The 25856-nt window shown below is 33.7% G+C and overlaps 1 protein-coding gene across 1 annotated transcript; it reads right to left on the minus strand.

Annotated features, from left to right (window-relative positions):
- Positions 1-5338: 5338 nt before the first annotated feature.
- LOC149822272 (Acyl-CoA N-acyltransferases (NAT) superfamily protein) lies at positions 5339-12971 on the minus strand. Its single transcript, XM_089981018.1, has 2 exons — positions 12633-12971; positions 5339-5656 (listed from the first exon to the last, which is right to left on the minus strand). The coding sequence occupies exons 1-2, from the start codon at positions 12898-12900 to the stop codon at positions 5430-5432; spliced, it is 495 nt and encodes a 164-aa protein (XP_089837144.1). The 5' UTR covers positions 12901-12971; the 3' UTR covers positions 5339-5429.
- Between the last annotated feature and the right edge of the window lie 12885 nt (positions 12972-25856).

Below are 25856 nucleotides of genomic sequence, written 5' to 3' on the forward strand. Positions count from 1 at the left end.
AATGCAACAATGAAGTGTTGTCAATGAATCGTTGAAAAAGAGTGGTTGAAAAAAGTTATCAAAAAAGTCACTAGATTTTTTTGTGAAAAATCAAGCAAGTTGGGGACCATAAAGAAACCCTAGAAAATACAAAAATAGCCTTGGGCTGCAGATAATCATGTTTATACCACAAAAACTGCAAACATGAAAATTGCATTCTATAGGTACTAGATATATGCAATTTTACTAAGGTATTTAAGAAGTTACATTCATAAGGAGATTCACAAAACTTGTTTTTGCGCGCTTTATAAAGACAAAAAAAAATATGTGAACATATATTTAAGTGATGGTTAAAGAAAGAGAAAGGAGGTTTGCATAGTTTTTCGTGACTTTGGTATAAAATATATGATTTTACTAAAATATTTATGATTTTACGATTAACTGAGAAGACCATATAAATAGCATTTTTTTTGCATGCTTCTTGAGGTCCATAGCTCTCACCACTTTTGAAGAAGAATAAATTTCCCAATAGAGAAGCATTGTAGGGGAAGGACATCAAAGCGGCATGGCATCATTGCAATAGAGAGAGAGATGCTTACCACTTTTGTAGCAAACTACCAACTAATAGGGCTTTTGAAGGATTTTTTTCATGTTTTTCTTAAATCTGACCATAACTAAACCTTCGCAACTCATGGTTGTGAATGTCCTCAAAATGTGTGATCCGCTTTTTAATAAAATTGCATAAGGGACACAAATAGGAAATAAGACATAAGCAATTGTGTGGGATAAAATTAACATATTTAAGAAAAATTTCATATATTTAGATATTTGGAAGAAAGTTCACATATTTGGAAGAAATTCACGTGTGTGAATGATACAAATATCCTTTTACAACAAAAAATTAAGAACTTGGACATTAAGCAGATTTCGAAAATTGGACATTTTAGGAAACACATCATTTTTGACATACAGTACAATCATTTATCGTGTGTGTGTGTGTGTGTGTGTATATATATATATATATATATATATATATATATATATATATATATGTATATATATATATATATATATCAACACTTGGATCATGAATTTTTCGTATATAAAACATTCATTGAAGAGGTTTGGGAGGGTTTTCCATTAGAGAGGTTTTTATTTCCTTATATATATATATATATATATATATATATATATATATATATATATATATATATATATATATATATATATAATCACTAGAATCTGAGAACTAAAATATGAAAACCAAAATATGAGTATTTCCAACACTTTTTGCAAATCCGACCATGTGGATATGCTTGACATGATGAATTTGCTAGGAATCAATTGTTGGATTGTGTGTTTTTGATGAAAAATATGATTTTTGAATGCTTGAATATTTATGAAGAATATGAGCTATTGATTTTAAAGCCTTAAAAAAATCTCATTTATGCATCAAAATTTGATAATTCAAGAGTGTGTTCTTATGAAACCAAACATGTAGATCACATCCCTAAGGTTAAATTTAAGAGAAAAGAATAAAAAATTCATAAAAATTGTGGTTCACACATTAATTCTCATATTCTAGTGACTCTCTCTCTCTCTCTATATATATATATATATATAATCATTAGAATAAGAGAATTGAAATATGAGAACCAAAATATAAGAACTGAAAATATGGGCACATTCAACACTTTTTTTGCAAATCCAACCATGTGGATGTGCTTGGCATGATGAATTTGCTAGGAATCAACCATTGGTTCATGTATTTTCGATGAAAAATATGATTTTTGAATGCTTGAATATTTATGAAGAATACAAGCTAGTGATTTTAAAACCTTGAAAAATCTCATTTATGCATCAAAATCGGATGATTCAAGAGTGTATTCTTATAAAACCAAACATGTAGATCACATCCTACGGTTAAATTCAAGAGAAAAGAATAAAAATATCATAAAAATTATGGTTCACACATTAGTTCTCATATTTCTAGTTCTCATATTATAGTGACTATATATACAGAGAGAGAGAGAGAGAGTAATGGGTAGGTGCTAAATTAATGATACGTGTTAAATGAGTTTTTAGGTTTATTTCATTTTATTTTAAAATTCTGATTGTACATATTTTGAAGTGTTTGATTCCGACATATGGGTGGGTGTTTATAAAGTTCTAAAATTCAATGGTCCAAAATCTTTGTAAATTTTTAAGGTTTCAAATATCATTTTTTTTCATCAAAAAGATATGATCCAGGTGTGGATTCCTTATAAATAGACCATGCCCAACACATTTATGGGGTCAAAACTGCAAACAAAAGACTAAAAGAGCAAAAAAACTCATTTTAGCATATTTCATTTAGCACTTACCCATCTCTCTCTCTCTCTCTCTCTCTCTCTCTCTCTCTCTCTATATATATATATATATATATATATATATATATATATATATATATATATATATATATATATATATATATATATATATACATAGAGAGAGAGAGAGAAGCTTGTATCATCAAACAAGTTTCTTTTCGACATATTTTTTAAAAAAATTTGTTTTGACACACTGCTCAGCCACATGTCCGACCCTTCACCTGTTTGATGATACAAGTTTTCATATATATATATATATATATATATATATATATATATATATGAGCGTAGGTGCTAGTGATACTTGATGAATTTTTCAGGTTTTTTTTTGTTTTATTTTTAAATTGTGACAGTACATATGTGATCCATGTACTTGATTTTATAGGAATCAACTCTTAAAGTGTTCGATTCCGACACATGAGTGGATTTTTATAAGGTTTGAAAAATCAACAATATAAAATCTTTGTAAATTTTCAAGACTCCAAATATCATTTTGTCCATTGAAAACACATGATATAGGTGGTGATTCCTCATAAATTGACCATGTCCAATACATTTATGGGGGCTGGAACTGCCAAAAAAATGCCAAAGAGCAGAAAAACTCATCAGCACTATGCTCTACTCTTTCTCTATATATAGGAAAAGTGGTAGCTGCCTAACCCTTTTTGAGCGTACTATCAACCTACCACTAATGAATAGGGGTTTTCAGGTTATCTTTTGTCTATTTGTTAGGAAACATCAACCTACCACCAGTGAATAAGAGTTTTCAGGTTGTTTTTTGCAAATCTGACCCAACACATATGTTTGACATGGTCTATTTGTTAGGAAACCACACTTGAATCATGTTTTTTCGATATAAAAGATGATTTTTCAAGCATAGAATATTTTTTAAATTGTAAATCTTATAAAAACCTGACTGTGTCAGAATCGAACGATCCAAGAGTTGATTCCTATAAAATAAAACATGTAAATCACAATTATATAAGATTTTGGAAAAAATCCTTTCAAATCCTAGTAGGCTGACAGTAGGATAAAAAACTGTTAGTCAGCTACCACCTACTCATACAAGTGGTATATATATATATATATAAAAATATATATATATATATATATATATATATATATATATATATATATATATATGCGTAATGTTGAACTCACAAAAAGTTGGACGTTATGTCAGACAAATGCACACTGCTGATCGAGCGTGCAATCAGCAATGCACATTCATTTTTGCAAAGGGTTATTTTCCACCCAGACATGCAGTCATGGACCGCCACTAAATATCAAAAAAACACAAAAAAGAAGTGATAGGCACGCTAGGGGCGTCCGACCCCCGTTAGATGGAAGGGCGTTCTATGATACGCCCTTTCGTGTGTGTGTGTATAGTAAGTGCACTCAAGTCAAAAACCTTTCTTTAATCAATCTGACCACAGTTGTATTAAACATGGTTTATTTGCTGAAAACCACTTTTTATGGTGTTTTTTTTTACTCGTAAAATGTAGGTACATTGTAGATTGTTGATTTTTGAGGCCCTTGAAAATCCTTCTTACACATCACAATAACATGATTGAAAGCTTATTTTCAATAAATTTTTTTCTATATATCTATATATGTACACTATTGCCATGAAGAACCACAGGAACTAGGTTGTGTGGAATGTGCCACAGAGAGACTCCACAGATCTGACCATTGAGAAGGAAATGAACAAACTGCCGATTTATAATCTGAACGAACAATGTACTTCCATACTCCCTATATGTTGAACATATAAAATACATCTTGCATGCTGAAGGACACTTGTCAAGTTCACTATTTGGCATTTCTCATATCTTTGGTGGTTAGTTAAGAAGATGAAAATTCACATCAAGAAAATAGATACAAATGAGACTAAAGTCTCTTCTTGAAAAACCGGAGATCTAGAGTCTGGAGTATGTTTTCCTAAAGAGAAATGACATGGTCATTGCGCGCAGAGGTTAAGAACCAAGCCAATATTGTTGTGCTGCTACTTCACAAACAGATGCTTTGAGACTTTAGAAAGAAAAAGGGAAAAAATATAAAAGGTGATGCTTGGGGTAAAACTGTCATACCCATACAAGTAACAACACAGAGCTTTCTGGACATTCTCGTTTTTTTTAAAACTCACCTGCTCAGTGATAAAACTTATTTTCCTTCTCACAAACTGATATCCACTAAAGCATCAGAAGGAACAATCTGGATTAAACACAGAAAACCATACGAATGAACACCTCATGATAGGGTACGAGAATCAGTAAATGAACCAGTCCTCTTTTCAGTAAAGTGACTTTCATAATCATAACACATGTATTGAGGTTAAGAAAGAGTGTAAATCAAAATCAGTAAGTACAGAGGCCAAACCTCTTCATAACTCCTATGATAATAATATTGCACTTCGATAATCAAATACATCCCTGCCAACACTGATTTATAGGATCAAGAGTATAATATATTGGCGTTAATACAGCAGAATATGGAAGCGACCCCTTTTAGAATAACATATTAGTAAGGACACAAACCTTGGCAATAGAAATAATGTCAAGAAGATTTAGCTTGCCCATAGATCCTTCTAAACTATATTTCATTCTCATAAGTCATGCATTTGCAGAGTTCAATTCTGAGAAAACAGATTGTTGTGATCACACATACACAATCCAATTACTAAGACTACTATTCACAATAAAGGCCATGCAAGATGGTGAAAGTTTAAGCACCTTTCCACTCTACAATCATTATTTCCAAAATTATGATTTTCATGACAACAGAAGACTACTGTTATTTGTTTGTAAGAAGCTTGCAACTATTTGGTAAATTAGGCATTCAATTCATATGGAAAGACCACCCCAAATGGCATGTATGAATTAATAACCTCAAAGTTATAATGAAACAGAGGGAAAACTAATTAATACCAGCTTGTGTAGCAAAAGAAAAAAAAAGATTTGTATCATCATCTACAGGTTTTGGCGCTCTCCTTTACAGCAGGATCAACTCAAACACATCTTCATTGTAAAATATGACCAAAAGATAGAAACAGTGTGGTACTTCCTTTTTTCTTTATTATTTTTAAACATCAAAATCAAGGTACATTCTATATGCATTCCTATCAGATGAATAATAACATTCAATTAAGCTATCAATTCGGAAGCCTAGCTTCTGATAAAGGCAAACTGCTGGTGTCCTCAAGGGATCCACATGAAGGCATATACGTTGAATTTTTCTTGATCTGCATTTCTCGACGGCAGCTCTAAGTAGTGCTTCCCCATAACCCTGCCTTCTATGGTTCTCTCTCACTATGCATCACACAACCAAATTACCCGATGAAGAACAAAAGGAAAATTAAGAATGATGAGAATCACAAACTTTTCTAGAAGGATCACAATAATCAGTTCATGAATGCTATGAATACAAGGCAACACTTTACTGGAAGTATTAAGAGATTTAATTGAGACAGATTATGACGAGACAGATTATGAAAACAGAGAAACCTTAGCCCCTCAACTACTATCTTAGAAAAATTCCAACCAAATGCAATTGGTCCTTGTAGGAAGAATGGGAAAAATGTCTCAAGACTTTTTTCATTCATCATTTATCTAGAGGATAACCAATTCACATCCCAAATCAGTAGGGTCGGAAATAGCTAAAAGCATGGTGAATATTTGATGGCAATGACCGCATACCAACATAATGAACAGGTTTAGAGTGTTTTCTGTGAGTGCTAAATTTGGAAACAGATGAGAATTATAATAAGTTTTTCACTGACATAGATATTACCCTAAGCACCCCTTCTCTTGCCTCACCACACCTTCACCTAGGAAAATACCCTTCTGTTGAGGAGCATTCTCATCAACAAAGTTTTGGGATATCAGAGCACCCAAACTCTTTCTTCTTTCCCTCCTAAAGGTAGTACCAATTCTCATCTTACACATTAAATAATAGTGTTTCTGCTTAAAAGGGGAAAAAATGTCAAAATCATTACAAGACATATAAATCTGAAAAACAAATTTTCATTCTAGAATTCAAGATATAATGTATTAGAACATCGCCTACATCTTAGTTCTATAAAAGTAACAGGTAGGCCTACATCTTAATTTTCATTCATGGAGTTGTTTCATGTCATATATATAATGAACCCCATATCACGTAGGCCATGCTTTAAATGAGAAAGCACGGCCCCATACATAATTATTCCCAGCTTTTCCCAGTCAAGACCAGAGTAAGCTTAAATGAATTTGTGTATTGATGAAGGACAAGTCATGAAAATCAAGTTACAAAGTAGCTTAAAGCTGTCATACAGATACATTTTGGCCCGTGCATCATCCCCCTTATATACTAGTCATATTTAAAAACTTCTGAAAATGGCCGTATCCCGTATCCACAGCCATATCAATGTGGCATAGGCTTAAAGGCACAACACTGGTCCCACTAAGTTAGATTTTTCAAAAGTTGCAGCAATAAGATAGTGGAGATTGTATACCCAAGTTTTTTTGGTTCATCTTTGCCAAGCATTTAAGTGCATATAAACTTGCTAAGAAGTATTGTAGCACAAATTTGTAAGAGAGTAGAAAAGACGCTTTGTTAATGAATTACAGTAATTATAAATGATGTATGCACCGACTTCAAACTAAAATGATATGAACAATAAAAAAAACAGCATTTTCTTAAGAGGATTATACAAAATAAACTAGATTGACAAAAGTAACTAATTCACATTGGTTTTTCTGATAGATAGGCAGTTGTTTGATCAAGGATTTGTTGCTACATTACCGGGATCCATGTCGACACGGGTACGGGTACTGGACACGCCATTTTGCGTGTCCTATATTATATTATATATTATATTTTCAGTATTCAGTTTATTTTAAATTTATTTTGTATTTATGTGATATTTAATATGTATATATATATAGCCGTGTCCCCGTACCCATATTTTTTGGAATTGCCGTGTCGTACCCTCCATACCCGTACCCGCACCCATACCCAGGTGACAGATTTGTTGATATACAATTTCAAAATGAGTCTTACGTTACCTCTTCTTTTCATCAGTTCTTTTGAATGATCTTATATGCTGTGCATAGTAGCATTTATTTGTCATTACAACATAAGTACATGCTATATAGTAGCAATACGCATAGCACAGTTTGGCAATAGGACGCTACACAGCCACATCTACTGCGGCTTGGGAACAGCAGGAAACAGAAGTGTTTATAAACGCTACATCTTAAAAAAGGAAAAGAGGAACTGGTATGCCAAAAAATAGAAAGAAGCAAGTTAATGTCAAACACAAGAACAGAAAGGAGAAAGTTAATGTCAGAGACAAGACTAGAAGAGGTTTTTAACAAGAATAACCTCAGATTTTGGTTCTATATCCATGGACACATAATTTCCCCAATACATTAAAAAGATATGAGCAATAAAATCAAGAAAGTTTCAAGATAGATTTTTTCATAATATCATAATTTTATTGCACATACGAGAAACAATCTATAATTCAAATTGCATAAACTAAAAGGCGATTTAAAACATTGGTTTGCTAGGAAGTATTACATACTAGAACTAGGTGATAAGCTATGTCACATGGGTGCGGGTGCGGGTGCGGGTGCGGGTGCGGGGGTGCGGCAGGGGCAAAAATGTAATATATATATAAGGGGGGTCCGGGGGTTCCCCCCGGCGCAGGTCCAGGTATGGTGATAAATAATAAGATCAGATTAAGACCCGGGTCCGGACCCGAAGGCCCGATTAATACATTGTCCCATGTATAGTTTGTGAAATTTTATACCAGACCCGAGTTCTAATTAAGACCCACAATTTTTCAATCTAAAAATTATAAAAAATATGGTTTTACTAGGTATATAGTCCGGTTCTGATTCATGTAGTTCTTATCGGGTCCAAGTATGATTTTTCTTATAATGGACCTGATTAGACCCGGGTCTGAACCCGATACCATACCCCAAAAGCAGTTCCAAGTCTAGTACAACCAAGGTTCGAACCAAACCCGACCCGTTGACACCCCTAATGGTAAAATCATAATTGAAAAGTATTATGTAAAATATCAGGTCATTTTGTCCGTCTAAAACTGTTAGGGCTGTCAATGGATTGAGTTTGACCCGGACCCAACCCGTAAAAGACGCCATAGGGTTTGGGTTTGGTAATAAAGAAAGAGGTCTAACTAAAATCTGGGTCAGACCAAAGAGTCTGATTAGTATATGACACCAGGTATGGTTTGCAACATTTCTTACCAGACGCAAGTCTGACTCGAGCTCCAATTAAAACCCGTGGTTTTTTCAATGCAAAAAAAATTAAAAAATATTATTTTATCGAGTATGGACCGAGTCTGGTTCACATAATTCTTATAAGACACATGCATGGTTTTCCTTGTAACAAACATGTTCGGACCCAGTATTAGTACCTCAAAGTCAGGTATGGGTTTGGACCGACCTGGGTCCGAACCAGGTTCCAAATGGTTGACACTCCTAAAAACGGCAGATAATTTTCATGACAGTTTCAACAATATCGTGATAATTTTCACACTGTCTAATAATAAACAATTTAAAATCCTGAAAATTGGGGCATTACTCCAAAGTTCCAAACATGTATCGATGGGAATCTTTTGACAAAATGTTCGAAACTTAAAAACGGCCATATGGCACGATTTTTTGAAATATCGTAATAAAAGCATCTATATCATTATATCGCGATATTTCCCTTTAATGAGAAACGTTGCAAAAAATACATGCAGCTAACCGTTTTTCAGAATCAGAATTAATTAGTAAAGATCCATTAAATATCACGCATCTTTCTAGGCGAATTAATTGTTGCTTTAGGATGATTGGTTTGCTGCTTTAGGAAAAAAGTGTTCCAAAAATGAAGCTTTGGAAAGTGGAACTTAATTAATTTTAATTAGAGTTTTGAACTAAAACCTTTAATGGTATTTACTTATTTTTTTCAATTTCTCCTTTTATATTTTAAAATTTGACTTAATTAATGTTAGCCAAAATTTTCCCGAAAAAATGCAAGAATAATAAAACTCTATAAAATCTCACGAAAAAAATATTTGCGATATTTTCCTGTTTTAAACATGTCAATACAGACGAAAACTGGAAATCTCTCTCTCTCTCTCTCTCTCTCTCTCTCTCTCTCTCTCTCTCTCTCTCTCTCTCTCTCTCTCTCTCTCTCTCTCCGTGTGTGTGTCGCTAAGAACAATGGGTGGCAGCGAGGAATCGAAAGCAAGACCAACCAGAGAGCTTCCCCACGAGATCATTGTGGACATCTTGAGGAGGTTGCCCGTCAAATCACAGATGAGTTTGAGGTGTGTCTGCAAGCAATGGGACGCCCTCACCCGTGACCCTTCATCGATTCCCACCTTCAGTTCGCCCTCCTCCGATGGCCCCTGATCTCATGGTCACCCCCCAAGAATTTTTTTTTAAATTCCGCAGCCCATTTCATAGGGAATTTTAAAAAAAAACAAAAACAAAAAACAAAAAATGGACCAAAATGACCCTGGGTGCGGTCAACGCACCCAAGGTCAGGTTGACCGCACCCGGTGTCGCACCCGCACCCGCATCGAGTCGCGTAGACGCGGGTGTGGCACCCTGCTAGCCGAATACCTGTGACATAAGTGATAAGGCACATACCTCTCTCATCCGTTTCCAATGAAACATTATCAGAATAAAATGTGATCAAATTCAAAGCGATCAAAATGTCTACCTTTTTTGGTAATAGCAAAGGAACCTGCCTAGGAAAGGAGGTCATGTAAAAATGGCAGTTCTTCCCCCAGTAGACGATAAACCCCCAGGTGAGTGCCCTAGCCCGCAAAGGGTACCCACACAGCATGTAGCTGCATTGCTAATGACCATCCATCTCAACATTTCTCGAGATGGACACTATACCCATCTTGAAATACCAAGCTGGGTAGCGGCCAAGCAAGTCGTTGCATGCCCAGAGGCTTTGCAGGGTCTTGTAAAGGTAGTACAACAACAATCCACTGTCATTCCAGACCTACAATTGACGGACTGGGAAAGTGGCAACCCCAGAGCGGTGGCTGAGTCAGACACTCAACCAAGACTCCGTTGTTGGTGGTGTCGCCACTACATGGAGGGACAGATCTACCCCCACAACGGGAAGGGTTGTAGCCACTATGGAAAGACAGACCACACCATTCGGGATTGCCAAATGAGGAAGCCTGCAGATAAAAGGCGCGCTGCAGCGGCAACTCTTGCCGATGACAGCTAAAGTCACTTGGTGGGACCTTCCTTGCTTGACACAATGTCGAAGGAGGTGGAAGAACATCCACCAAAGCAAAGGCATACGGGTAATGTGAGGGAGTACCTTAGAACGTACTCGTGATGCCCATGAAGGACAGTGATTATCTTTTATCAGTAGTTGAGACAAGTCAGAAATGAACTCGTGATGAATAAATTCTTCTATAATAGTCTTTTTGTAAGGACGAATCTAATTTATATCGTACCATCTTCATGAATAAAATTATTTATTCCAAACTTTGATCAATAATTGTGGAATGGTTAACACTCATTACGAAAACTGACCAATATAGCAGATGAGACGCCACACAAATGCCAACACGAACGTGAATGTGACCGCAAATATGAACGCAAACGCCAATAATGCCAATGAGTAGTAAGAGCAGAGAATCTTTGTCATGGAGGCTCTCGATAACCTAGCGCAAACATTGAATATGTACATGCAAAATCAGCCTGTATAGGCAGTGTCAATTCAGGCAGCACCAGTATCGACAAACCCACATAACGGTCAGGTATTGACGTATTCGAACTGCGTGTACCCGCAAAGGGTTAATCAAGTGAAACAAAATTATTATTACATAGTTTTACATTTTGTTTATGACAATGCTTACATGAATGAAATGATTGTTGTTAAGACTCTATTAAATACTCTTCTTCTGAACTTCAATGTATTTCTGGTTTGTATAAACTCCGTTATGTTCTTATGTGCTGAAACTTTACTTATGTGCTTTTGAAAGAGATTTCTTAACGGGGTTTGTGGAATTTGACCGCCCAAATAATTACTATTTTTTAGGTTAGGAAGAATGATCAAAAGTTGTTGTGAGATGCTACGACTGAAGTCATGGTGTTCACCTCTTCCTTGCCGATCTGGGGACCCCTTTTATTTGATTTGGTAATTTATTCAAAATTGGAACTATTTGAAGTAATGATTATGAAAAACTCAATGGAATGACCTTTTTGCACTCATATGTAATTTTCCAAGACTTTTCTAACTTCATTCAATTATTTTCGTTGTGTACTGATCTTTAAAAAAAAATCCTGAAAACTTGGATAAAATTTTGGGGCCTTAGAGCTTTAGTATCAGAGCAGGTCTGGAAAGAAGGAACTCATGACCAGTTCAAGCAACTCGACAATACTCTCTAATAAGTAAAAATTGTGTTTAGTTTAAAAACTTTTATGTGAAATTTGTTTTGTGGTTGATAAATGGCAAAGAAAATCCAGATGGATGTGTTAATGTGAACACTTTCAGCAAAACACTGAGAAGATTGTTTTAGTATTAAAAAGTACTTCAAATTACAAGCAACAACGTTTTCCCTCAAGCATCTCTTCCTTTTTTTTTAAGCCGACTATGATAAGAACCCCAAGGGCACCACATTAAGTTGACAATAGTCGATCAAGCAACCATGGAGATGAATGACAACGGTTTAAAGAAGGAAGAAAAATAAACTAAAGATGGACAGTGGCAGAATCACATCAATTTGACAAAATGGCAAACAAAGGGTCAGCAAAGCAAACATGGAGGTGAATGGCAGTGGTTGAAAGAAAAAAGAAAAATAAACGAAAGATGGGGGAATGGAAGAATCTCATCAATTTGGCAAAAATGACCAACAAAAGGCCTAAAACGCAAACGAAAAATGGGTAGTGGAAAAATCGAAAGAAGATGCGAAGATTTCTATTAATTTAGCAAAAAATGACAAAGAAAAGGTCGAGGAAGCAACCACCGACGCAGTGGGCAATGGTTTGAAGAAAGAAGAAAAACAAACAAGAAATGGGGAGTGGAAGAATCACGCTGGTTTGACAAAAATGACCAAGAAAGGGTCGATAAAGCAACCATGAAGAAGAAAATTAAACGAAATATGGAGAGTGGAAGAATAATATTAATTTGGTAAGAACGACCAAAGAAAAAACAGATCAAGAAGCCATGGAACGAAAGGAAAAGGAAAAAAGACTAGAAAATGAAAAAAAGAAAAAGAAAAAGAAAAGGTAAGATGGGGAGGGGAAGAATCACCTGCAAGTTTGGTAATGGAGGCATACAACGAAGAGGGGAATGAATAAATGACGTAACCCACCACTTGTCTGAATTGGCCATCGACGAGCAAGGGGGAGTAGAGCAGGCCACCCTTCTTCTTTCTCAGCTCCTGGTAGATCGACAAAGAGAGGGATTCGTGTTTGGGGAATAACCTTCTCTCGATCTTGACTATGTCTTCTACGATTGGGGAAACGGAAGAGATACCTGGAGTCAGCTCCACGATTAGAGGCCGCTCCGGCTCCGCCATGGCAATGGGGATAGGGCAGGAAATGCTGCAAGTGCAAGCACGAGCTGCTGCGCACCCTAAGTTAGTCGGTCCCCTCCGGCGTAGCCATCTCATAGGGACACGCCATCTTGAGAGTGTCCCTCGAACATATACACAGACACTGACACGTACAAAATACTATTTTAATATTATATTATTATTTTTAATGCTTTAAGTTTTATCTCAATAAAAAATGCATTTTTATTTTTAAACATTAAAAATTAATTTTTCATTGACAATAAATTTTAAAAAGTTCATGTCATCGCTTCCTTTTACCCACGTCCTCGTGAGTCGAATAGCTAATGATGCACGTATACCTATGTCTGGCTTAAAACTTCAATCCTCTCACCTAATATTCACCTAAATTCTTTATTATGATTGGAAAGCTAAAAACTTTTACTTTTGGGTAAAAGTAGTTAAACTATTATTTTATAGTTTAAAAGTTTAATAAAGGGTGAATTTAAAAAAAATATATTTAAAAACTTTGAAAACTTTTAAAAATATGCTTTGAAATAAATTTGATCAAATGTGATCTTTGAACTGCCCTTTCAAAAATGGTGTGTGTTTGGTAGTAGTTGGGATAATATAGATTTTCTTCTTTTCCAAACTAATACTTCGTATTCTCAGCAAATAACAAAGTACAAGGAGTTCACACCCTGAAACTCGTGAACGAACAAATCTTGGCTATCGACGAATCATGACATGAGTAAGTGTTGGAGTTAACGATAAAAGTTAATTAAGGAACAATAGAAAATTTTGGGTGTCAATAGATATCGCTCTTTATTATTAAAAGGACGAAAAGAAGTTGATACACCCAAAATTGCTCTAGATAAAAGCTGAAAGAATTTTCTTTTAAAGAATAATCTAAAGACGGGATAAGTTTGTAGACTTGAGTTTTTAAGTATAGAGGAAATGCTAAAGCTTTCACTTAGAAGTCTTGCTTTTCTTTGTGAGTGGGGCTTGCTTGTTCAAACGCGGGGGTTCTGTCAGATGTTATGCTGGTTCAACATCTTGTGCTGGCTTTAACAAAACCAAACAATACTTTCAAGTAAACATCACTATTGGTTAACATTGATTCTACATCATCATCATCCTCATGTATCCACATTTCTTAGTTGTTTGGAGAATAACTATACTAAGAGCACAATAAGTTTGTCGCATATCCAGTTTTATGAGACATCAAGATCGTAAATTCCTTAAAGGTAATATTTTTTAAAACTAATAAAGATTTTCAATTAGTGTAATTAGACCTACGATAATATATTTTAGCCCTTTCAGGCGTCATCATTGACTACTTACAACAACCACGGTAGTGTACTTTAGCCCTTTCGATGCTTGTGCATAGTGAACCTTAACCACATTACACCAATACAAGAACAACAAATATTAACTAAAGGCCAAACAATCAATCATAAATCATCTACAACAATATATAAATTTTTATGCAAAAAAACCATAAATATAGTAGACCCTAACGTTAAATCCGGTGGCTGGGGAGGTCGATGACAACATAAAAAAATATACAAAAAATATTCATAACAACAACCAAACACAAATACGCATAATCAATGATAACAAACTAGATCTCTTGACACCCCTGATTGTAGGTTGTCATATTAAACAGAAATATGCATGAGAATACCCACATATATATTGTATGAAACTCACCTTTCAAACATGTAGATCGAGAAGTCGATCACAAGAATGATACTGCAACTTCCTCGGAATGCAAGAATCATGGCAAAGGTTCTATAGAGAAGTTCTTTGTAGACACAAATGAGAAGAAGAAACCCTCAAACAAAAATGAGTATATATATGATTTGACAAAATCACAACTATTAAGAAAAATCATATATAATAAAAATTTTGCAAATATTTAAGTAGCATATTTGTGATTTTGTTGGTTCCCTTTAAGTGGAGTTTTGCACATAAATTTATGTGATTTTGAAAAGTATACGTGAAATAGTATGATATTTGTGAGAAGTGTTTCACATATATATTTATGCAAAATATTTTATTATATGCAAAACAATAAGATATTTATGATTTTAGTTTCACCAAAATTTTGTAAATAAATTTATGCGATGTTCGTGAGGTCTAAATTCACATAAAAGAACCTGCAATTTTGCATTTAAGTAGTGTTGGTGATAGCCAATGAGCAGTATAATTTTATGGCAAAAAGGCCTAAATTCGTAGTTGTGAAAGGTAAAAGAGTCCTAGCGATGTCAGATATTTGTGATTTTAGACATCAAAAAATATAAAAAATTATAGGATTTTTAGGGAATCAGGTCAAATTAGTCGTATAATATGATCATTTTCTGTAAATCAACAATAGAGAAAGGATTAGTACCATACAAGATTTCAAAAAGACTAAAACATGTGAACCTATTGATAGATTTACTAAAAGCAAATTCAACTTGAGATAATATACTAGGCCAAGATTTAGGTCTAACACCCACAAGTATACAAAGTAAATTACCAAGTGACCTATTAACAACTTCTCTTTAGCTATGCTAAAATGTAGTGAAATGCCCAATCATTTTTACAATTGCCTTTAAAAATATCCAACAAATTTTGAATCCCTATCTGAAGTAATTGTTCTAGGAATGCCATACAATTTATATACTTTCTTGAAAAATAAATCTGCAATATGAGATGCATCCATAGTTTTCCTACATAGTATGAAATGTGTCATTTTTTAATACATATCTACCACAATAAACACATATTCCAAACCATTTAAAGATTTAGGCAATCCTAATATAAAGTCTATACTAATATTTTGCCAAGGTTTTTTAGGAATGGGTAAAGGTAAATATAAACTAGCATTTATAGCAGTTCATTTGGCAACATGACAAATCATACATCTATCAACATATCTAGTAATATCTCTACGCATATGTAACAAAAAATATGAAGATAAAACAAGTTACATAGTTTTATCTCGAACAAAATATCTCTCATTATGCAATTCCACAATAAGTCTACTATGTAAAGAACAATAAGAAATACACAAAGGGTTACCTTTAAACAAAAATTCATTAACAAGAGAGTATTCATTATGAAAGTGTTATAGGATCGAGGCAACGAGCACTAGAGGGGGGGTGAATAGTGCTTGTAAATAGCGTCTTTGAAATTTTGACGGATTTTGAGATTCACAAAGCAATCACACAAAGAACACAAGAATTTATCCTGGTTCGGTCTTTCCCGACCTACATCCAGTCCCCAAGCAAAACCAACTTGAGATTTCCACTATCAATCTTGTGTAACTACAATATCATACATAGACCAAATCTGGTCCCACTTTCAGTAACAAACCTACTGAAAGCAAACAACTCATTTAAATCAAGGAGTCATTTTCTTTTACAAAAAAATGAAATAATCAACTTACAAACAACCTACGAGCATTTCTTATAAATGCAAATGAGATGCAATTGGCTTTTGAGGTTGTTGAAATACTCAACTCACAAATTCACTCTCTCAAAGGAATTTGAGTGAAAAACTGAAGTGAAAAATATCAAGTGAGTGAGAAAATGAATATGAATGAAAAGCAAAGAGTAATTCAATGTAATTCGATTGGATTGCATTGCTTTTGAGTGTGAAATGCACTCATATTTATAGTTGAAAGATTCCATACGTTGAGGACATGAAAGGGTGTCAAAACAGTCCATTTTGAACGATCAAAACGTTTGAAAAATGAAAAGACACACCTTTTAAAAGTTTCAGAAAAAACGACAAAATTAGTCGACTGGAACAGTAGTTAGTCGACTGATAATTAACTATTAGTAAACTGACAGTTATCGTCGGTCGACTAATGTGTTTATCAAGCCGTTTGAAAATCTAAAGTTTTGAAACTTAGTCGACTAGATAAAAAAGTAGTCGACTGATAATATCATCAGTAGACTGAAAATTTTTTAAGTCGACTGCTGCTAAACTTTTTTTGAAAATACATGTTTTGTCCGGTCGACTCATAAAATCATTAGTCGACTGTTGCTAAATTTTTCAGAAAACAGACATTTTGTCCGGTCGACTGATAAAACCTTCGGTTGACTAATTTTGACAAAAATGACATTTTGCTTAGAAAATTTGGCGCGAAAGGATTAGTCGGCTGGTGAGTCTATTGGTCGACTAATAAACAAGAAAAATTAAATAAAGAGTTTTCTAAAAAGATTTTCATGAAGGGCTCTTTTAGAAAAGTTTTTCTAAAGACTTTTTAGGTGAAATGCAACCGAAATATGCACTCTAAGTAAGGCTCTTACAAGAATCTAAGACTTTTAATAAATTTTACATTTGCACACTAGTTTTCAAAGATTCTTCATCGAATTCTTCAATTCTTATCATCTTTCTTCATTGCCTTAGCTGAAATGCAGTTGATTCACTTGTTCATCATCAAAACCTTGTACTTGAAGTATCATGTATGGCTTCATTGTCGTAACAATCTCCCCCTTTTTTATTATGACAAACTAGGCAACGATGGATCATTTAGATGCATAGATGGAGATTTTACTCCCTCTATCAATATATTGCAAAACATTAGAAGTTAGTACAATCAAAGCACATATATCACATATTGATTGTTTTGCATTTCCATCATTACTTCATGCATTTCTAAAACTTTTTTCATGAATGCAAATTTCAATTCTTTCGCATGATGCAATTTCCATGTTTCTTTTTCTCTTTTTTTTTCTCATGCAAATTCTATGTCATGTGAGGCAACATCTTTTTCTCATTTGCAATTTTCATGTGATGCAATTTCTCATGCAATTTTTGTCTTTTTCTCCCCCTTTGTCATAATAAAAAAGAGTAAGTGCAGATATAGCATAAGAAAAAAATGCAAATTCAAGTTCAAGATATTACAACCCAGAAAGTATCAAGGTTCAGTAATGATAGTAAACAAAGTTCAAGAGAAATGTTGCTTGATCATCTCCTTGAGTTCAGCAATATCTTTCTGAATTGAAGAAAGTTGTTGAGTCACATCTTCACGAAAAGTGTGTTGATGCAGCTCCAAAGCTTCCATTCTCTGCAAAATTTCATCATTGTCTTGACTAGTAGAGAATTTCTTTCATTTTGCCTGAGATAAAGGTGTCACGAGAGATGGTGAGGGTTCAGAGGGTGATGATTCAGATGGTTCAGTTTGATCAAAGTTTAAAGGAGGCAGATATTTGATTTTCATTCATTTAAAAATAGTTTGATCAAAGAACTCCTTTTGTTCAATATATTTTTCATTGGTTAGGGGTACTTTGAAATATCTGAAAATATGAATAAGAAGACATCCATACGGAAGAAAATGTTTTTATTTTCACAAAGTAGTAAAATACACGTTGGCCCAATTTACCGAAATATTTCCAAATAAGACGTAAAGAGCCGTAGAGAGATCTGTGGAATAGTAATCAAAAGATCCAGTTTTAGGTAGAACATTGTGGGCAAGAATTCGTCCAGCAATGCAAGCGCGAGTTTGAAGATTGATATTTTTGAAAGGAGGACAATGAGGTGCACCAGGAAGAAGAATTTGTTCAAAAATTCTTTCATCATTAAGTTCAATAGTATTGAAAAGAGTTTCTGAATGTGGAATATCTAAGATTTGTTCAAGAAGTTTAGAATCAAACTCAATTTCAACACCGCGAACAGAGAGGAAAGAAATCCAGTTTCATGATCAATTTATAAATTTGTGTAAAACAAATGGATCAAAAAAGGATAATAAAGAGGGTTTGAACTGACATCAAACAGATGTGAAATGCCTGGAAATAATTCTTTGATTTTATAACAAGAAAATAGGTGAAACAGGATATTTCGGCCTGGTAAAATAGGAAGTGCAGAAATCGATCCAAAAGTATCATATAAAAGAGGATTTCTGAGTAGTCTGAGAGAAAATCCATGATGTGCTTGTGGTGTAGATGGAGGGGTACCTTGTGCGGAGGTTGTTTTTTGACGAGGCATGGTTGTTAAGAACAAAATAGATTCACCTGTAAAAAAAAAATTGCTGTTGATATCGGTTTTCCAATAACGTTCAATGGGAGTAAGATGTTGTTTGGCATCGTGGAGGATAACCAATACAACAGAATCACTTTGTTCGATGTGGCCGGTATGCCTTCTATGATCAAGGTCTCTGTTAGTGGCCAAAACAAGCAGTGTGTGCAGTCTACCGAAAAGTTTTTTTTAAGGGTTTTAAGAAAAGGCGGTAGAAGATTTTGCTGCTACAGAAAATGGTGAAATCTCAGAGAAGAGTCGGCTGAGACGCAATAGATGTCGGCTTTCTAACACTGCAATGGATATCGTCTAGCTGCTGGTGCAGACGTAAGCTTTTGTAAAAACTTTTAGTCGCGACAAGAGAGTTCCGACAAGAGAGAGTTCTTTCGCTTCAAAAATAGGAGATGTCGCGGTGGATGTTGGCAGGTGAGAAGAGGCTGCCGCAAGCATCGATTGTTGAGGAAGAACCTTATCACGACAATAGGATTCCAGTGAGAAGGAGTCTGATCGGCACTCTGAGGGTTTTTGAAGAGACAGAGGAGAGAGAGAGAGAGAGTTTTGTTTTAAGAAAAGTTGAAAATAGACGGGCGTAAAAACGAAACGGTGCGATTTTAAAAACAAAAAAAAAATGAAGGGGTATCGGGTTCCTTCAGTAAAACTTTTTAAAACATCAGTTGACTAGAAGTTTATCGGTCGACTAAAAAGGTGTGTTTTTGAGATTTTTTTAAAAACAATATTTAAAAAACAAATTTTATAAATCTAAAAATGAGCAAATGCCTAGTTCTCTCCTAATTCTCATAAAATCTTCATTTTTAAGTGGTTTAGTGAAGATATCGGCATGTTGTTCATTAGTGGATATAAAATTTAACGAAATGTCTCCTTTTAATACATGATCTCGTAAGAAATGATGTCTAACTTTAATATGCTTAGTTGTTGAGTACTGAACAAGATTTTTCGAAAGATTTATAGAACTAGTGTTATCACAATAAATAGTTGTTGTGGAGTAATTCAAACCAAAATCTTTTAAGGTCTGTTTCATCCATAATACTTGTGAACACGCTAAACTAACAACTATATATTCTGCTTCAGTTGTTGAAAGTGACACTGAATTTTGCTTTTTACTAAACCAAGAGACTAAGGAATTTCCTAAGAAATGACAAGTTCCGCTATTACTCTTGCGATCAGATTTACTTCCTGCAAAATCTGCTTCACTATATAAAACTAAATCAAAGGAAGATGATTTTGAGTAAATCAAACCAAAATCTGAAGTATCTTTTAAGTAACAAAGAATTTGTTTTACTGCAGTTAAATGAGATTCCTTTGGATTAGCTTGAAATCTAGTACACATACAAACACTAAACATTATATCAGGTCGACTAGCAGTTAAGTACAATAGAGATCCGATCATACCTCTGTAGAGCTTAGTATCTACATTTTTACCATTTTTATCTTTATCAAGAGAAGTAGTTGTGCTCATAGGATTTCTTCTTGATTTCGATGAGTCTATCCCAAATCTCTTGAGAAGTTCTTTTGTATACTTAGCCTAGTTGATGAAGATTCCTTCTTCAGTTTGCTTTATTTGAAGTCCAAGGAAGTAGTTTAATTCGCCCATCAAGCTCATTTCAAACTCTTCCTGCATAGCTTTAGCAAATTTTTTACAAAGAGAATCATTAGTAGAACCAAATATTATGTCATCAACATAAATTTGCACAATAAGAATATATGAATTAAGATTTTTAATAAATAAAGTGGAGTCTACCCGACTAATGGAAAAACTAGATTATTCTAAAAAATTTTGTAGTCTTTCATACCACGCTCTTGGTGCTTGTTTAAGTCCGTACAAAGCTCTTTTTAATTTATAGACTTTTTCTGGATATTTCTCATTTTCAAAGTCAGGAGGTTGCTCTACATAAACTTCTTCATTGATGTGTCCATTTAAGATTGCACTCTTAACATCAATTTTATATAACTTAAAATTCATGTAACTAGCAAAAGCAAGCATCATTCAAATTGACTCCAATCGAGCCACTGGTGCATAGGTTTCATCAAAATCTATGCCTTCTTCTTGATTATAGCCTTGTGCTACTAGTCTTGCTTTGTTTCGAATGACTTCGCCATTTTCGTTGAGCTTATTTCGGAAGACCCATCTTGTTCCAATTACTCGATGATCCTTTGGTCTATCAACTAGATACCATACATCATTCATAGTAAATTGGTTAAGTTCTTCAGACATGGCCAAAAGCCAAAATTCATCATCACTGACTTCATTGATATTCTTTGGTTCTATTTTAGATATGAAAGCAATATTTGCAATATATTGCAATTGCCTTCTAGTTTGGACACCACTGTTTATTTCTCCAATAACTTGTTCATGTGGATGATTGGGAACTTCTTTTCAAACCGGTTGAAGAGGAACATTTTCTTGAGAAGTACTCTCTATCAAAGGTTCTTCTTGAAGTATGACTTTTTCTCCTTCACTTAGAGGTATAACCTGCTCACAATTCTCATCAAATGCAACATGTAAAGATTCTTCAATGCAAGATGTTCTTTTATTAAAAATACGATAAGCTTTACTTCTAGAAGAATATCCAAGAAATATTGATTCATCTGATTTTGAATCAAACTTATTAAGATTATCTTTGGTATTTAACAAGAAGCATTTATTACCAAAAATTTTGAAATATGAGATCTTTGGTATATGATCATAATACAATTCAAAACATGTTTTATGTAAGATTGGTCGAATAAGAACACAGTTTAAAACATAATGTGTTGTATTTATTGCTTCAGCCCAAAAGTATTTTGGTAAATTTTTATCTTGAAGCATGGTTCTAGCACATTTATGCAAAGTTCTATTCTTTCTTTCAACAACTCCATTTTGTGGAGCTGCTCTAGGAAAAGCAAAGTTGTGAGATATACCATGTAAATCACAATACTTTATAAAAGATTCATTTTCAAATTCACCACCGTGATCAGTACGAATTTTAATAATAGGTGTAGATTTTTCATTTGTAATTCTTCTACAAAGTTTGAAAAATTCAGAAAAAGCATCATTTTTGCTTTTTAGAAAAATCACCAATGTAAATCGAGAATAATCATCTACTATAACAAAAGCATACTTGCTACCATTCAAACTTTGAATTCTAGATGGTCCAAATAGATCTAAATGTAAAAGTTCAAGAGGACGTTTTGTTGAAACTATATCTTTTGCTTTAAAAGAACTCTTGATTTGTTTACCCATTTGGCAAGCATTACATAAGTGATCCTTCTTATATGGTATTCTAGGCAGGCCTCTAACAAGATCATTCTTGGATAACTTGAAAATAATTTTAAAGTTAACATGTTCAAGTCTCTTGTTCCATAACCATTGAATTTTATTTGAAACAATAAGACATTTTTCATTAAAAGTGGGTAACTCATCTAGATAAAGTTCATACACATTGTTCCTTCTTTTACCTTTAAAAATGATTTTTTTAGATTGAAAATCATAAATTAAGCATAAATCATGTTCAAAAGAAACAAGAAAACCTTTATCACATAATTGACTAATGGATAATAAATTATGCATTAAACCATCTACTAAAAGAACATTTTCTATCAAGGGAAATTTTGGATTACCAATGTTACAGATACCGATTACTTTTCTCTTGTTATTGTCACCAAAGGTGACAGTTCCTCCATCCTTACTTTGAAGGGTGAAAAATAACTCTGGCCTTCCAGTCATATGTTTGGAACAACCGTTGTCCAATATCCATTTGCTCCTTATTTTGTGTACCTACAACAAAATTAGAAGACAACGCATTTGACCCCTTTCTATTTTTGGGTCTATGAGAGTTAGTCTTAGGAACTCATATTCATTTAGATTTTGGTTTCCTTTGATAATAAATATTCTTTCTATAAAAAAATTTAGCATTTCTAGAGTAATCATGTCTAGGCTTATAAGCATTATAAGTTTCATGATTAGATGCATTTCTATTATAACTAAAAAATTTAGTTCTTTGAACAAATGGTTGAGAATATTGTCTTTGATTCTTCACCACATAGTTTGGTCTATTTTGAGTATCAAAGAAGCTATATCCCAATCCGGTTTTATTAACCGAGCATCTTTGAGAAACAAGAAGTCTTTCTAGATTCACTTGTCCATTTGTGAATTTGGTCACTATAGAAAGAAGATCATTTGATTTTTTTTAGACTAGTTATTTCTTTTTGTAAGAGATTGGTTCTAATTCCAATTTATTTTATCTCAAATGCTTGACAATAGTTTTTTTTTTGAGATCTTCTATCTCTTGAAGTAACACTTTGTTGTGAGAGTCAAGAGTTGAATTTACAGTTTTTAACTCTTTGTTTTTAGAACTTAGACTCTTAAATTTAGCATATAAATCATTAAATGCTTCAAATAAATCATCATACTCAAATTGACTTACCGAGTCTTCTTGTGCTACAAATCACATGTTGGCGACTTCTTCATTTGATTCTTCATCAAAAGAGGAGTCACTATCATCCCAACATGCTTGAAATGCCTTTTTCTTCTTGAATTGGTCCTTGGTCTTGATTTTGAGAAGAGGACAATCTTTCTTGATGTGTCCTGCCTTTTTGCAGTTAAAGCACTTGACTTCATTTGGATTGGAAGAATCCGCTTTCTTTACCTTTCTTTGAAATCTTCCATTTTTGATGAATATTTTGAATTGCCTTGTAATGAGAGCAATATCTTTATCTTTATCTTCATCTTCTAAATTTTCAGAGTCAGAAGTAGCCTTAAAAGCAAGAGATTTCTTCTTGGGTTCTTCTTCTTGTCTGTCTTGAAGTTGGACTTCATATGCCATTAAGTTACCAACCAAATCTTCAAGAGTGAGAGTGTTTAGATCATTTGCTTCCTCTATAGCTGTGGTTTTTCTCTCCCATTCAGGAGTTAAACACCTTAGAATTTTTCTGACTAAATCCACTTGTGAATATTCTTTTTCAAGGGATTTTAGAGTGTTAGTAATATCGGTCATTCTAGTTACCATGTTCGATATAGATTCATTTTGTTTCATTTTAAATAATTCAAATTTATGAACTAAAGAAGCAATTTTAGATTCCTTTACCTTTGATGTACCTTCGTGAGTCACGAAAAGAGTATGCCAGATTTCATTTGCTGTAGAGCATTGAGAGATGTGATTGAACTCTACCTTGTCAATAGCACAATATAATGCATTCGTAGTTTTAGCATTAAGTAAAGCAGTCTTTTTTTCTTCATCGGTCCATTGACTGAAATCAGTTGGTGACATTTGGTACTTTTCTGAAACAACTCTCCAAATTTCGAGATCCATGGATTGTAAGAATATTGTCATTCTCACTTTTCAGTATCTATAGTTTGTTCCGTCGAAGAGAGGAGGACGAACAGAGGAGCATCTTTCTTTGTGCTAAGATGATGTTGTTGCCATGCTAGATGATGGTAAGATCAAAATATAGCTAACCTGACTCTGATACCAAATGAAAGTGTTATAGAATCGAGGCAACGATCACTAGAGGGGGGGTGAATAGTACTTGTAAATAGCGTCTTTGGAATTTCGACGCATTTTGAGATTCACAAAGCAATCACACAAAGAACACAAGAATTTATCATGGTTCGGTCTTTCCCAACCTACATCCAGTCCCCAAGCAAAACCAGCTTGAGATTTCCACTATCAACCTTGTGTAACTACAAGATCATACATAGATCAAATCTGGTCCCACTTTCAGTAATAAACCTATTGAAAGCAAACAACTCCTTTAAATCAAGGAGTCATTTCATTTTACAGAAAAATGAAATAATAAACTTACAAACAACCTACAAGCCCTTCTTATAAATGTAAATGAGATGCAATTGGCTTTTGAGGTTGTTGAAATACTCAACTCACGAATTCATTGTCTCTCAAAGGAATTTGAGTGAAAAACTGAAGTGAAAAATATAAAGTGAGTGAGAAAATGAATATGAATGAAAAGCAAAGAGTAATTCAATGTAATTCGATTGGATTGCATTGCTTTTGAGTGTAGAATGCACTCATATTTATAGTTGAAAGATTTCATATGTTGATGATATGAAAGGGTGTCAAAACAATCTATTTTGAATAATCAAAATGTTTGAAAAATGAAAAGACACGCCTTTTAAAAGTTTCAAGAAAAATGACAAAATTAGTTGACTGGAATAGTAGTTAGTCGACTGATAATTAACTATTAGTAGACTGACAGTTATCGTCGGTCGACTAATGTGTTTATCAAGCTATTTGAAAATCTGAAGTTTTGAAACTTAGTCGACTAGAGAAAAAATTAGTCGACTGATAATATCATCAGTAGACTAAAAAAATTTTAAGTCGACTGCTGCTAATTTTTTTTTGAAAATACATGTTCTGTCCGGTCGACTGATAAAATCATTAGTCAATTGCTGCTAATTTTTTTAGAAAACAGACATTTTGTCTGGTCGACTGATAAAACCTTCGATCGACTAATTTTGACAAAAATGACATTTTGCTTAGAAAATTTGGCGCGAAAGGATTAGTCAACTGGTGAGTCTATTGGTCAACTAATAAACATGAAAAATTAAATAAAGAGTTTTCTAAAAAGATTTTTATGAAGAGTTCTTTTAGAAAAGTTTTTCTAAAGATTTTTTAGGTGAAATGCAACCGAAATATGCACTCTAAGTAAGACTCTTACAAGAATCTAAGACTTTTAATGAATTTTACATTTGCACACTAGTCTTCAAAGATTCTTCATCTAATTCTTCAATTCTTGTCATCTTTCTTCATTGCCTTAGCTGAAACACAGTTGATTCACTTGTTCATCATCAAAACCTTTTACTTGAAGTATCATGTACGGCTTCATTGTCGTAACACATTATGCTTCTCAAGTAACAATTCATATATAATCTTGGAAAAATAAAAAACACTAGCACGTAAAAAATTCATCAAAACCCATATAAAAGCTCTCATGGTAGATAATAAAGAAGATTTCTT

This window comes from Nuphar pumila, chromosome 11 (genome assembly GCF_984573655.1).
Source record: "Nuphar pumila chromosome 11, dmNupPumi1.hap1.1, whole genome shotgun sequence".
Classification (NCBI taxonomy): domain Eukaryota; kingdom Viridiplantae; phylum Streptophyta; class Magnoliopsida; order Nymphaeales; family Nymphaeaceae; genus Nuphar; species Nuphar pumila.